At 32.4% G+C, this 16307-nt stretch overlaps 1 protein-coding gene across 2 annotated transcripts; it reads left to right on the forward strand.

The window, feature by feature from the left end:
- Nucleotides 1-6007: 6007 nt before the first annotated feature.
- On the forward strand, nt 6008-16307 carry LOC131950126 (uncharacterized). Of its 2 annotated transcripts, none has more exons than XM_059312167.1 (10): nt 6008-6127; nt 6272-6351; nt 6701-6822; nt 6988-7207; nt 7908-8026; nt 8790-8997; nt 11632-11844; nt 12316-12396; nt 13002-13114; nt 13640-16307. In XM_059312167.1, exons 2-9 carry the CDS (start codon nt 6288-6290, stop codon nt 13091-13093), a joined length of 1119 nt encoding a protein of 372 aa, XP_059168150.1. In that variant the 5' UTR covers nt 6008-6127; nt 6272-6287; the 3' UTR covers nt 13094-13114; nt 13640-16307. The 2 variants fall into 2 exon arrangements, with proteins under 2 accessions (XP_059168150.1, XP_059168149.1); XM_059312166.1 differs by having other exon boundaries at nt 6015-6127; nt 6281-6351.

The raw sequence follows: 16307 nt of genomic DNA on the forward strand, positions 1-16307 counted from the left end.
GAACAAACATACAGTTCCTTATACATTGCTTGCTGTCAACCTTTATTGTTTATTTGTATTTATGCATGAAATAAAGTTATGATTTGTTATTTTTAAATATCAATATTTGTTTACAGCATACTTTGCTAAACAGTATAAGTCATAATTTATATTACATTGACTTTAAAAATATGTTGTTATGATGCCTATCCTAATGTGCAATACAGCAGTACCTTCTTTAACATCAAGTGTTCATTTTATAAAATAATGCAATAAAAATGTTGTTTTAGCCAGCCTTTCTTTAGTTAAACAGTTATAACAAATTGTAAAAATTGATGGCCAGTCAAAAATTCATGCTTAACATTTTGATTAATACATGTTAACTGAAAATATAAATATCAGGCAAAGACATTTTTAAAATGCATTTTAATAATAAATATAATTTTTTTTTATTCTGAAAAAAGGAATAGATTTTTTAAATATGTACCTGTAGCCTACCTAGTCACATAGCAAAAGTCTGTGACTTTTTTCTATTCTTTAATTTTACTTTTTGTTGTCAATACTATTCTATTGTAAATATTTTAATGTGAAGCTTTACTTAAGACAAATCTAAATGTCTATAGCAATACAATTGTAACAGGGTATTGGTTTCATTATGAATAGTGTAAACCATGACAACAGACAACTGCTTATAAAATAATTTTTTAATATTCATATTTTAAAATGTGTACCTTTTATATATTTTTAAAAAAATATTTTAAAGTTACAATATTTAATCATTTTAAACTAAAGATAGATATAATTTGAAAAAAAAATATTTTAACAAAAAGTGTTTTTCTTTGCTAAAACCATCAGAATATGTCAACTCTACTTAACTTGCCCTAAAAGATTATATTATTTATCAACCTGGTCACAGCGTGTTCTATTTCTGTTCACTTAGAAATAATTCTAGATTATTATTGCAGCTATTAAAATATAGTAATATGTTAAATGTAATTCTACACACAAAAGGGTTATTTTGTCTAATAATTTAATGTGTGTATAAATTACATAGCCTAATATGTTATAATACCAAAATAAATCTGAAATATATGTTTTCTTCATTTTATTCAAACATTCCACTGATAAAATATGAATAATATATTATACAAAATGTGTTGCTTACATTATCACATTTAATTTTTTAAATATTATTTATAAATATAAACCTGCTGATAATCTTTTATATACCCTAAGCAATAAAAATATATTTGAAAATATAAAGTGCAGTGTTCTTTACATTAAAACCTATACTGTGTCAGGCTTTAAAACGTCTTTCAATGTACATTAGTACTGGTGTCCATCAAAACCGACACAACTTGATAACGATATGCTGACCTGTATGCCACATTGACCTTCAGGAAAACACCAAGAAGATTTGATACACCAGTGTACAGCTGGAGAGAAAACACTAACCCAGAATATAGATGACGAAAGCTCTTATCGTGGCCTATGTTACAGGAAGGATGACGGGCTAACCTAACCCAAACATGACACATTAAAAAGGTGATATTAATAATGTAAAAGGTCAATTATTCATGTAAAAGGTGATATTATATAAGGTAAAGAATGTTGAAGCTAGAACTATGTAAACATACGTTAAATAAAACATGCAATTAAGTATTAAATTGCATTTTATCTCTAGCAAGTATATATTTTTATATGGAGCTTAGTTGGATGGTAGAGTACATGACTGTCGAATTGAAAGTCTTGAAATCAGACGCCGAAATGTTTGCAGTTGAATTCTTTTTTTTCTAGTAAACTTAGAAGTAGATAGTATGATTAAACTAATATTATTTTTAAAAATTATTACTTTTTTAATTAAAATCAGATAAGTGTGAAGGGAAGCAATAGAATTATTTTAATAATGTTACGAAACACGTATATATTTTAATCAAGCGCGACCGTCCCCGTGCGTTGCCGCGGGATTAAAAAGTCCCAGGACAGCCGGGCTAATCGTACCCTCATGGGGCACTATCAAGCGCGTCTGATTCAGTTTAGTGAACGTCTTTAAGACTACTTCTTATCCATATTCTATCACAATCCTTAAAGCAAACGTATGCGTCATACCGCTACAAGGACGCCAATGGACGCGCCTGATTATGTTTAGTGAATGACTATAACGCTTCATCTTATCTATAGTCTGTCTCACTGTTTAAAACGAACGTAAGCGCCATAGTGCTCACGGTAAAGACCGGAGCGCAAAATCGCATCCTGTCTGAAGCTGCCCGTGCGAAATTAAATTCCACTCCCCCCCCCCCCCATCAGACACCTTTTCGGGAGTATTCTCATCAACTCCCCAAAGTTTTATAGCACTCGGATAAACGGTGTCGAAACGAATCCGACTTTCAATTGTTTTAAATATATTGTATATAGAGAAGTATCGTACCATCCAAGGGCGTCGCCTTTGCGTAATTTAAAAAAAATACTTTTTACAGAAACTTCCCCTGGCGTGTTCTAATCAACTCCCCATAGTTTGATGGCGATCGGATTAAGAGTGTCAAACCGCAATCGACATTTATTTTTTTATATCGTACATTGAGAAAAAACAAATCGCGCCCTGCAGGAGCGCCACCCCTGCAAATTTCAAAATTTTATTGCGCAGAAACCTCTCCAGGAGTATTCTCAACAATTTCCCAAATTTTCTTGGCGACCAGATAAACAGTGTCAACCGCAATCCACTTTTATTTATTTTTTGTATACCGTAAATAGAGAAAAATCGCACCCCCCTAGGCGACACCCTTGCAAAATTAATAGACATTTCTTTTATATATCTCATAACTGAATTAGGTTCTTACAATTCTTATATATATATATATATATATATATATATATATATATATATATATATATATATATATATATATATATATATATATATATATATATATATATATATTGTCAGCGCTATAATATAATCTACTAAAGTTCTCAAATAGACCAGTTGATAACTTCACGTTTCCAAATATTTTAGAGCGTACCAACATTCCATATCTGAATTCAGATAAAGAAATATATTAGGCTATCCCTTTTTATTTGTTGATAATCTGTTACTAAATTTAGATTTTGTACGCAAACTGATAAAACCTATGACATCAGTAAACTACGTTGTAATAGAATGCAATTCCTCATAACGTTACAGACTAGAAGCTGTAGATCTTGACCTAAATCTAGTTATCTCTTTCCCATTTATGGGATCTATATTATAGTAATAATGTCTGATAATAGACTCACGAAAATAAACATGTTAGATTGTTAAAAGGGCATGGTGGGGTTAAATGTTACAATTTCGTCTAATTTTTATATGTGACCTTTTTAGATTTAATAAAAATAATAATGAACAGGATTAGACTTACAAGCCTACATTTAAACAACAAATTGACGAAGTAAAAAAACTAAGTATGATGAATTCAATCTTCTTTTTAAAATGTAGGCCTATATTACTTATTGAAAAATGTGCTACGGTCAAGTTTAATGCTTCGTGCCCCCCCCCCTGCTGTGGCAAGTTGGCACCAAGTAAAAAGTCACAAAGATACGACAGCATGATCAAGTCACAAAACTTTAATTAAACTAAACTTAATAATCGTGTTGCCTTAGTTTATCAACCCGTATTTACACATTTTTCTTGATAAGATTCCATGAGTTTGATGCACGAGTAATTTTGTCCAGTGGGGGGGGGGGGGGTGGGTGGGAGAGAAAGAGAAACGTACGTGGAGACACCCTTTTGAAAATATATATATAGAAAATAAAGCTCTTCACATTTGTAATAGTAGTAACAAGTTATAGAGAAATACACTTTAAAGCTCCACATTGGTGACAACCGATCTAATGAGGCCATTAGTACAAATATGATTTCTCATGAATTGAGCAAACAATCATTTTTTTTAAACTCAGCAGATTATGGTCATTATGGTACAGATAAGACTAATTGTTTAATTACAACATTTCAAATAATTAAAACATAGAAAAAAGAAAACATGTTATGTTGCCTAGCAAACCAATGTAATTTGTAAGCTAACCCAGTGTATCAACTTGCCCCAGATTTTTTTCATAATTTTGTATTAAAAAGTAGCTGATGGAAAGCAATGTTACTGGTGTGTAGTCCTTTACTAGAGATTTACACTAGACAAAAATAGAAACAAAATTTTCATAAAATATGTTTTACTCACCTAAATTCCAAAGCTTCAAAATCAACTTTGAAAAGTCGGTGGTAAAGTCGTATTCGACTTGCTTTAATGTTTCTGTAGAACAGCATTTTTTAGTAGCTTCAATTCACAACTCAATTCGTTAAGTATTTGATCAAAGTAATAAGTAAGTCTATACTGTCATGCAATGAGCAATGCTTTCAAATTCTAACTTTGAGACAAGATGGGGGTTGGAATGTACGTGTGTCAACTTGCAATTGGAAGTTTAAGGCTCGCTTTAACATTTTCAGTGTATTCACGGCCTGTAATTGCCATATGCCTACACAGATATAGTGTTATGGTCAGTCAGAATTTCATTTTAGGGTTTTATGGTTGGACTTGGTTTATGGTTAGTGCTAGGGATATATATATATATATATATATATATATATATATATATATATATATATATATATATATATATATATATGATTTTATATAGGCCCTATTTTCTACATATAGTATAGGCTACATATATATATATATATATATATATATATATATATATATATATATATATATATATATATATATATATATATATATATATATATATATATGTGTGTGTGTGTGTGTGTGAGTGTGTGAGTGTATATATATACCCATATATTTATATACCCATAATTTTATATTCCCATAGTGAAGTAAAGTTCCCATTCAAACCTGACAGTCTATGGAACAATTGAAGTATAGTTCAATTGTTTCCGTATCCTAGGCATTTTATTTATACCCATGGAAACATTTTAATAACTTGAGTCATTAGGAAAAAACTGATCGCAAAATTATATCCTGTGTTGACAATTTAACATCACCACAAAAGAATATAGGTTTACTGCCTGTCTTTGTATATTACTTGACAAAGTTTGGCAGATGCATTCTTTATAATACATTTAGTAGTTGAAGCTTATGTGGAACTAAATTCCTTAGTCCTCACTCAAACAATTTTACTCTTGTAATTCATTAACTAAATGTAGTTGTATACTATAACACTATTGTTGGGTCATAATTCCACAAGCATCTATTCACAAGATTACAGGGTACACAGTAGGGATGGACAGTAGGTGACACGTTCAAAGAGATTGACCGCTCTGGCAGGACAATAGTAGTATTTATACTGACCAGTAGCCAGGGTTGTTAGCACCAGGGGGGATAATGTGTTGGTTCACAAGTTTTGAGCGCATTGTCCCGTGGGAACAGCTAGGGGATTAAGACAGGGTTATAAATACAGGCAGGTTAGTTAGTCTCTCTCTTTCTTTCTCGAACAAGCCTTCCAGACTTTAACGGTTAGGGGAAGCCTCGCTCAGCGGAACAATGATTCAGCGAATTAATAAACAGCACAAACTAAGGTCTCCTGTTCCGTTGATTACTTTACTGTAGCTGACTCGGGTGGAATAATTAAATACCCCTAGACAACGACGGCCTTATTGGCTAGTGCCCGAGCCAGTGTCAGCCACGTATTCGGCCGGCGACTAGGCAACAAGACTGCAAGATCATAGCCTGGTCTGCAACAAGTATTGGTAACTGCAGAAAAAAAATCCCCCCCCCCCCGTCCCAATGTTTACTTTTACTTTTGCGTAGCATTAATCTGCAGTAACACCTTACAGCTCTCCCATAATGAATACATATCTGATAATGCTCCCGTGTTGTTGTTAATCTCTACAATTAAAATTTCATTAGACTACATCGATTTAAACTTTGGACTAGATTTTATGTCTGACACATTACACAATGTACTATGACGTACGAGCTTATCACTTAATTTTAAAAGATAACAGATATCTGAGGCCTTCAAATATGAACCCATATTTTGGCGTTTGGTTTATTCATGATAAATAGCGTACAAAAAACTATGTTTTATTAAATATATGTTATTAGCTATTTAGCTTTTCACTACATCTAAATCTAGTAAGAAGTACATCTAGCTCGTGAGTTCATTGTTCTACTATGTTTTATCAAATATTAATTTTATAGGATTAGGTGTAGATTAGATCAAATACTTTTATTAAAAGTTTTAATAAATACTAACATTTAGACTAATCTATACTATTGATCTGTTTTAAAATTTCAAGACTTACAAGTTCAACAATGCCAAGTCTAAACAAAATTACAGCATTTCTGACTTGTATGTGCCTATTCATTAACACTGCAGGTAAGTTCCAGAGACTAAGACTAGCCTGAAGGTCTACATGTACATCTATCTAAATTCTACTAAGTTGATATTGAAGGATTACAATAGTTTTTCAGTATTATTATCAGGCTCGCATACATTTAATATTAACAAATGTATCAATATATTTTAAAATAAAAATGGAGGTCTTCCATAAAAACCATCACAATCAAAGGTTGATGGTAGGACTTGTGTGAGGAGAAGAGGCGTTAGCCCAGTAATATTAGAAAGTGTGGCAACACTATTTTTCACTTACGAATACCCTTTTATTTTACCTTCACTCAATCTACAGTTTAAATGAAAACAAATATTTAACAAACTTATCTTTCAGCTGCAGTGATGCGTCTCGACTGTAAATATGACATCTACAACAAAATAGCCTTCATAAATTGTTCATCAGAGTCTGTGTACAAAATGGAGGACTGCGAATTTTATATTGAAAATGGATATTTTGTAAGTTGTCAAAATGGATAAGTTTTAAAAAAAAAGTTTTCATCATTTAAAAATAATTTATTTGTAGTTAAGCTTGGTATTGCATTCGCCTAGGGTATTTATGTAATTTTAAAATAGCGATGAACTTTTTGTTAGAACGTTGAACTGATCTATTTATCTATACAGTCATCAAATGATACCTTCTTATATAACCTTACTGCTATTGAGAATGCTACTGAAATCCACTCGACACTTGTGAATGGATCGTTCCAGAACAACTGTAGCCTTCAAATTCCACTTTTGACACTAGGCCCTGGTGACCACAAAATTTCAGCCATAATGACCCTGGGTACAGAAGATGGAGGAAAAATGAACATCAGTGGTTTAGTTACGATAGAAATAAAATGTGAGTGGACACATACAATAAGAGAAAGACCTTACACAAGGTGTTTGCTTCATTGTTGTTTTCAGCAAAAACTCAAATATAACTATCAGAAAAAAAAAATATGTCAGCATCAAACATCTCCACATTTTCCTATACTAAAAAAACTTCTGCTTTTGAACACAATTATTTCTGTTAGGAAATCTGACATGAATTGTATTCGCAAATGTTTCCGTCTATCAAATGTTTACTCTATGAAATTTGTTCTTTTAATCTCTTCACCATGTAGTGCACTATTATCCTTCTAAAATAATAACTATGACTATTTATAAACTGTAACTCACCCTGTAAGGAATTCTTAATCAGCAGAACACAGTTTTAATTGCAACTGTTTTGAGATTCACAGTCTGTAGTTTAAAGTTAAATTTTGAGACATAATGGTGTGTAATGTAGTCTTTGTTCAAGCAATATATTTTCTTTTAATATTTTACTAAATACAATTTCTACATTAAACGCAATTTTAAAAGTAATTGTGCATTATTTTATTTCGATAATCTGCAGAATATGGATCAAATGTGTAGTTTGTTTTAATTTTGAATCAAACTGTGGGGTACTTAGTTTGGGAATAATGAGCTCTAATAAGTTATTCTGTGATTTTGATTTTTTAAAATACCAATTCAGTGATTCATAAAAATGCATAATAGATTTTTTGTTTTGTATCCAGCTTCACTAGATTATATTTATTGTTATTCATCAAGTGAGGATCGCAAAGTCGAGACAGTTAAATGCTGCACTGAATTGATGATATATAATATCAGCTGTGATTTTAAGCTCTATATGTCGGTATGTTATTTTTTTTCTTTTACCTAGCGCTTATTAACCGTTATAGGTCATTGGGGCCTGGGGGTGGGGAGAGGGGGGGGGGGAGTTACATCAAGGGTAGGGGCTGCTACATCCAACTGTATTATTAATAACAGACTTTAGATACAAACTTGAGTATTATCTGAGCACATTTTAAAGGTATTAGCGTGAGGGTGGGGAATGGAGGAGGGGAGAGTTACATCAAGTAAATGTTGCAAAATTTGCCTGAGGAAAAATATTTTGTTGAAAAGTGTAATAACTTATTGTAAATCCACTTCTGAGTCGAGGGGAAACATAAGTTTGTAATTTACGACAAAATGAAAAGTTTTTTGCAAGTGAAACGGGTGCCACACAGGGTGACACCCGACCTTGCTCCGCTACTGATTGGGGCACCAGTGTTGACCTTTTCGTAATGCTTTAACACACAAAATGCTGCTCATTCCTTCATTTCTTCCATGCATTTTATTTTATTTGTCTCCCTCGCCTTTTTAGTTTATGATTTTAAAATATTTATTGTTGTGAAGTTACCTTTCCAAACTTAATGGGCCAAAAGGAAGGTGAATAAGAGTTCATCTGTTTCAATGACCTCGGTATAGAAAGGGATACTGTGGTCAGCACAGTGTCCCATCACTTTCACTTTCCTCACGTGAGTCAAGTACCCATCAGCTAGGTGGACTCAAGGACGTAATTTTTTTTCTTTCTGTAGCTATTATTAAAATGTAATGGCACCCAAAAATTTTTGCAGGGTGCACCGGAATATCCCATAGGAAATGTGTCCTACAACAATCACACGACTGAATACGACAGTGGGTTATGCAAGGACTGGTGCATGTTGACTGTTCCAATGGAAATTATTTATTTAGAACTCCACTACTACTCTGTAAACATGTCTCTCATGAACGGCTCTCAGGTTATTCAAGTTAAAAGAAGCTCGTCTGGTTTATCTCAATATGGTAGGTGTTTACTTAATTTTATGAGCGTTTGTGTTAGATATCAAAAATATTCCAAGCTAATTATTTATGCTGGATCATTTCGATATGCACAATGTGGTGATGAAAGTTTAAGCAAAAATTAGAAATGGATCAATTATCGTAGTTATTTTAGAATCGGCATTAGAAGCCAGTGTTCAGTAGCTAGGAGCCAATAGAAAGGCCTATAGCACGTTCAATGGGTGAAGGGAGTTCATCAGCCACAGGCTGTTTGGCTGGCGATAGATAGCATCAGAAATTTAGTTTAGGGGTTGAAAGTTGGTCAGCATATCGTGTTAGTTGCTGTTCATATAGCTGAATAGTTGTTAGTAAAGCAGTGTTGGAGAATATTAAGTATAGAGATAGTTGAGTTCTATTGGATAAATATCAAGTTGCAGAAGAGTAGATAGCAGGTACAGATTGATATTTTTGTCCACATAACAAGTAAGCATACATATAAATCATATCTCTCACTCCACACACAGCAGTCGATTGAGTGTGCATTAATATTTTACTAAATAGGTTTAAAAGTAAAATTTTAGGGCGTAGGCTCCGGAAAAAACGGGAAAAAATCGTTTTAAATAGTAAGCCTTTCTCGAATACGAAGTATAGAGGAAGTATTATAATCGTGCAAAAAATCGAAATCGAGATTTTCACGTCTCGACGTTTTACACCTCCTGAGTCGGAAAAACATAGTTTTGCAATTTTGTCAGTAGGTCTGTGTATGTGTATGTCTGTGAACAAGATAACTTGAGTACCGTTACAGTATATACCGTTATAAGTATAACATTAATTTTGTAGTTCTGTATGAACTTTTCAGCCATTTCCGGTAAACGGAAGTGGAACTTATTCTACTATTTAATTTTGTATTGATTTTAAAGATTTTTTTCACCATAACGAATTTTGAAAATTGCAAAAAAAAATTTCTAGAGTGTTTTCCAATTGTATTAGCGTTAGTAAAAGAAGAATCAATGATCATAAGGCCGATAAATATATTAATTTATGAAATTTTAGAACTCGTTAAAAGATTTTTTTTCAAAATGATTGCCGTTGCCAAGGCAACCATATTTTCAAAAGAGTCTCTGATTCTTGCAAATATGTTCCTTTTAGTGCCCTAAATTACATATACACAATTAAGTGAATGTGAGCGGCTAGAGTGTTGTCATTATTATTTATATGTAACTTAAAAGGCGAATGTATCGTTTCGTTTCATGTTGTGTAACTGTTTATGTCCCTGTTTACAGCTATTTTGTTTTTACGAGCCGGCCCGCGGGATAACAAACGCAGCTATTTAGTTATTGTTTTTTCTACTTTTCAGTAATTCATAATTTGTGAATTCGACAGTACCAACGCTGACACTGAAAATATTTCTTTAAAACACTATAAGTAGCTCATTAAGGAACATAACCCCCCCCCCCCTTTCCCCCCCCCCCCTCCCCCAACGTTTAAAATCGTTTCAAACTAAATTATCTGCCCCTAATGGCCGTCACTAAACCCGACTCCACGAAGGTAAACATAGCGTGAACCACAGCTCACTAAGACCATGTTGGGGTGGGGATGGTAGGGAGCGCATTTACAGCTTGTTTTCTAGCGTCTCCCTGAAGTGAATTATGTATATAGATTGTTGTCAATGCTTATTTTAAGTGTCTTTTTCTATAATTCTGTCGTATTTCGTGGCGTGTTGTTTGTTATCTGTGAATTAGGGACTATTTGTTTACGTGTAGTGTGCTAGGTGCGTGAAAGTCAGTTTCCGGCAGGGGTGTCTAAGTGTCTGCTTTTGGATGTCGTGATGAAGGGTGGAAGTCTGTGAGTCAGATCCTGGACCATCCGATACGTCATAAGTCAAAGAAACTTAATCTAAATGTTTAAATAAGTGAATCAAATTCTTGACGGTAGTCCGAATTTGAGTGTTTTGTTACGTTAAAATCTGTTTAAATTAGTTGTGTTTTGTTAATTTTTGTTTTGTATATGTAGTTATTTTCATGTATTCTTTTTTTTACGTTTTTATTGCTGGTTCCATTTTTAAATGTATTAAATTTTATTAAATTTTTAAAGTTGTGTGTGTTCATCTAGATTAAAGTTAGGGTTTAACCACCGTGGGTTCTACCACGGTTGCACTGGCCGGACAGATTAGTTAGATAAGCCTAGGGAAGGTAGATAGTGTAACCCCCCCCCCCCCCCCTAGCAGGGATTACATAAATTAAGTTGTTTTTTTTTCTGGAGCCTACCCCTTTAAAATTCACAATTCCTTATAATTAATAGACTGTCACTTTGTATCTGGTATTTTACATTTATAAAGCATGCCCTTGTTAAATGCATAAAGTAATGTTTCTGTGATCTTGACATGGGAACGGATAGTATGGTCAGCACTTCTGTCGGTTGCCATTATTAACTTTACGTGAGCTAGGTACCCATCACAGCCTGTATGGCTCAGGGATGTAACAGAATGGTGCCAGCGATCTGAACTCGTGACATTGGATTGCTCTAACATCCGACCATAATGTCCCTTTCGTTTAGCGTATGCTTGAATGCATTTACTGTATCTAATTCGTCCTTCTCCACGACAAAGACAGATATGGATACAACACGAACATTATTGAATTTATCTTTTTCTTCCAGTAATTGACCACACAGAATTGGACCCGACCTGTGAATCTCAGAGCTCTGAACCCATGTATCCTGGAGAAACTAGGACCTGTACCTGCCAATTTTATGGAATCGGAGGCTATGCTAACTGGTACTTCAATGGACTTAAGGAAGTCATCACAAATTTGACAAAAGCTGTTCCTGGAACACAAGATAGCAGGCTGGTTGTTTCATACAAAGATGTTGGTTAGTTGAACTAGACTAGTTGAAAATATTGTATAGCCGTTAAAAATGAATAGATGTATTACAATCTAATATGACCTGAGTGTCTTCTCAGATGTATTTTTGAGAGTGCTGTAGCAGTCTTCTAGACAAAAAAAAAAGTTTGCTTAAGTCAATACATTCTTACACATCTCTATACAGAGTATGATGAAACATCTTTACTCTTGACATTGTTCTTTTTATTCTTGGTATAGTAAAACGTATCATTTTAAAAAAGCAATTACAAGATCCGAATTCCATCAATACACTTTTCTGCATTTAAAAAATTACAGTTGTAAGATGCACTTTTTATTTACTCATTTCAATGTTGTGCTTTTTGTAATCTAATTATATTCTAATTATTACATAAACTCGACGAGGGTATAATTAAGCCTTATCAAATAAAAATATTTATATTTTAACATATTATAGAACTTTATATTTTTCACTCTACAGAAAAACATAAAGTATTTTTTTGTGGACCGGAGACTTATTATGAAGTAAAAAAATTTATACCATATTCCCCTCTTTTGGCAAGTATGTAATGTTTTATATCTTGAGTTATGTTGCGTAAAACTTATAAAAAATTTAATACAAGTAGGTTTTTTTAACTGGTGTATCAAACTGCTGGTAATAAAATTAATTGCACATTATGGTTATTATGATTATTATGATTACTATGATTATTATGATTATTATGATTATTACGATTATTATGATTATTATTATAATTATTATTATTATTATTATTATATTATTTCTTGGAGGGATTAAATTACTTTAGATAAAAAGTTGCTAAACTAATTGCTTAGTTCACAACTTGATAGCTGTAATCTGTTTTAACATGAATACTCAACGGTTAATAGACACTATCACAAAATTGTTGAAATGTGTTGGACTTCTATTAATAATCACTTACTATTTATTTTTTACAGCCTTTTATGATCAGATTATAGGAATAATAAGTTTATATTGCATAAAAATAAAGTATGTTTATTATAGAATATAATGTTACTAGCATTGTGAGGTAACGGGTTTGGATTTCCCAGCTTATATAATAAATAGTACACTCAAATGAAAATTAACCCACTGTAGTATCTTGGTATTTATTAAAACAAAAATTTCTTGAATGCCTCTTGTAGATTCCACCAACAATGTCTGCAAGCTGATGTCTTCTTATTGTGTCTTGTACCTGGCAATGGTCATGTGGGCTCTAGTGTGGAAGACGGCTTGAAATTGACTTTTAACAATTTTGGTAAAAAAATAATTTAAAATTTAATAGCTGCCTTAAATTCTATATAGTTTAATTATTATCATCATCCTTTCCCATTTTTGTTTAAGACACACAGGGGAGATGAAATAGAGTTTGCCTGTTTCAATGACACGGAGATAGTGTAAATCAAAGTTTGAACTGGGTGGTCAATGGGGAAAATGATGTAGTTCACCTTTTTCTATGACCTCAGTACATGTAAGAATAGTGTGGTCAGCACTGTGTCCAGCCACCTTTACTTCCAAAATAAGAGGCAGGAGCCTATCAGTGTGTGTTTTACAGACTCGAGTCTGAGTTCCCAGCCTGAGACTTTCAGGATAGCAGTCTAGTGCTCTGACATTTGACCACATCAACTCTTTTAATTATTTAAGAGAGTAAAATGTATTTTGGACCCAACTATCTCTAGTTGATAAACCTACATGAAATTTTAATTACAACAAATGAGATTTTTTTTACAGCAAATTAAACATCTGCATTATCAGAAACTGTATTTTTTTTTCTCTGTATTAGATGAAGTTATCAAGTACAGCCCATAACAAGTAACATTTATTATTCCCCTATATATCGTGTTTCATCTGATTTTTTTCATGTAGCCTACAATTCATGTACTTTATCTAATTACCGTTAACTGTTTAAAGCTAGCTTTAGATAGAATTATGATTTATTACGTATAAATACTATCAATATTATCAACAACATATTTTGCTACCAGCATTTTAAGTAGGACCTGTAGCAAGTAAAATTTATTATTGCCTTATATTTTGTGTTTCATCAGATTTTTTTCTTGTAGCCCACAATTGATGTAGGCCTATTTGATCTAATTCCTGTGGTCTGTTTAAAGTTAACTTTAGATAGAATTATGATTTATCATGTGTAAATACTATCAATATTATTTTGCTACCAGCCGTTTTAGTATTTGTCAAAGTGTGACTTTATACTCCCAAAAGCTATATCTAATGAATACCCTTATTACTAATTATCATTGTTCTAAGTGTGTAGTGCTAATAAAGAAGATAATTAGTTAATTTAAAATAACTTTTGTGATTTACTGTTCTTCTATTCACTTTAATATTGCATTATTTGTGCACATTTTATATTAATTATGTTACATTTAATCTAGAAACAGTAGAAATAAATCTAAACAAGTCTTTTTTGCAAGCATTTTCTTGAGCTAATGTGTGTTTTTTTTTAAATTACTTGATTATTCCATTACAAGTACTTAAAACGAACCTATATTTAAAATTTGAACTCTAAAAAGATTGAGGATGACTTATTCCTTTACAGAACAATTACATTTGCTTTCATGTTGTATGCTCCATATACTTAAAACTTACCTGATGTTATTTTGTGATTCTTCAAAAACAAAATGTTTGATTGTTGCATATTGTATTATTTAAATTATTGTATTACTTAATTGTATTGTTGTTTTTATTTTATTTACTGCTTCAGTCATGTATTTTAAATAATGACTCTCCGTTATTTAAGAGTTCATTTAAAAAAAAAAGAATTTAATTTAATTTTAGCCATCGTGGCTTAGGTTCAAAAGGCACTTTTAAAAATAATTGCCATTCTTAAAATCACGTTCAAAAGGTTGAGTAATGCATGTTAATTAAAATTATAAGAGCTTTCTGTGGTGGCCCAGGATGTCCTCGACACAAAAGTGAAAAGATGATGATGATAAATTACAAATATAATTTGCTTGCTTGGCTAAATCCTCTTTACTCCTTGTGGAGCTTAGAGACTCAACCATGGCAGTACAATGTGTCTGGTCCCCTGCTGTTGATATAGCAGTCTAGCAACTCATGCATACAGTTTACAGTTCTTTAAGAAGACTCAACCTCCAGGTGTCTTTTGGGGACCTCTGTCCTGGGGGGTGAGTGGAGGGGCAGAGGCGTAGCGACCCTTCCCGGCGCCCAGAGACAAACTTTCGATTTGCACCCCCCACCCCTCAAGATTTCGATTTGCACCCCTCAAACTGTTGATATGCACCCCCCACCCCCTTAACCTTTCAATTTATTTTTCCAACCCATTTTAGCGCCCCTATGATCGGAGCCCGGAGACTTATGTCCCCGCCCCCCCCCCTCGCTATGCCTCTGTGGAGGGGGTTAGCTCAAGTGCCTGGCATGTCACAACAAAGATAATAAAATGGGCTAAACATGTTTTAATTAAAAAATATAATTCTTTAAAAAGCTATAGATTCTATTTTTTTTACATGTATCCCCATCTAGTAAAATACCATAAGAAAATGGCTTTTTTTCTACTCATTAATGCAGTCAGTAATTTTCCCTTGAATATATTTTACTTTCAAGAATTAACCTTGTTACATTTACACATAAATAAAAGAGATTATAACAGGGCATATTCTTTAAAGAGATTTGTGTAAAGCATGAGAAAGGGCACCATTTTATTTAATCATATTTTCACATACATATTTTGAAAAGTATCTATTTATGTACTTTTATTCCTAAAGCATTTTAAAATAACTGTTATATATTAGTATTAAAATGAAGATTTCTATAGACATGTTTTGAAATGAATTTTAACAAACAGTCCGAGCATCTCATTATGTGAACTCTACTTAACATTCCCAGCAATAGTATTAATAATATAACATGCATGTATCATATTTCAGATTACTATTGCAGCTATTAAAATTTAGTGTTTTGTTAATTAAGTGTAATTCTCCTTTTTACTATTGTGACTATTAAGTATGAAGTCTACTGAAATAAATCAGAAACATGTGTTGTCCTTACACTCAAACATTACATTTTGAACATTTCAATTACATATCAGACACAATATTTTATATATTATTTGTTACTATATTATTTATAAAACTAGTGTGAGTTTTTTTTTTATTTTAATCAATCAAATCTATTGTAAAATATAATGTTCTGTGTTTTTCAAACTAAAACCTTAGAAGTCTCTCTTTGTATATTTTTACTGATGTCTACCACGTTAGAAACAAACTTAACATTAAACTAACTCTCATACCAAATTGCTCTGAAAGAAGACAACATTAGAAAAATAGGATACATCTGCAGACAGAGAGATTAGCCTAAAATAGAGATAATATGAAAGCTCTTATCAGTAGCTTAAGTCACAGGCAGGGTGATGGGTACAAAGGTTAAATCAAACAGAGGCAATAGTTTTACACGCATGCATGTGTGCACACATG

Source organism: Physella acuta, unplaced genomic scaffold (assembly GCF_028476545.2).
Source record: "Physella acuta isolate Inbredline_101_S28 unplaced genomic scaffold, ASM2847654v3 ptg000738l, whole genome shotgun sequence".
Lineage (NCBI taxonomy): Eukaryota > Metazoa > Mollusca > Gastropoda > Physidae > Physella > Physella acuta.

What these genes read in the sequence shown, in the direction of transcription:
- LOC131950126 (XM_059312167.1), top strand. Translation starts at nt 6,288, where the DNA reads ATGCCAAGTCTAAACAAAATTACAGCATTTCTGACTTGTATGTGCCTA. An exon ending in ATTTTAAGCTCTATATGTCG is followed by an intron (nt 8,027 to 8,789) that starts GTATGTTATTTT and finishes AAATTTTTGCAG; the next exon opens with GGTGCACCGGAATATCCCAT. An exon ending in ATATTCCCCTCTTTTGGCAA is followed by an intron (nt 12,397 to 13,001) that starts GTATGTAATGTT and finishes TGCCTCTTGTAG; the next exon opens with ATTCCACCAACAATGTCTGC.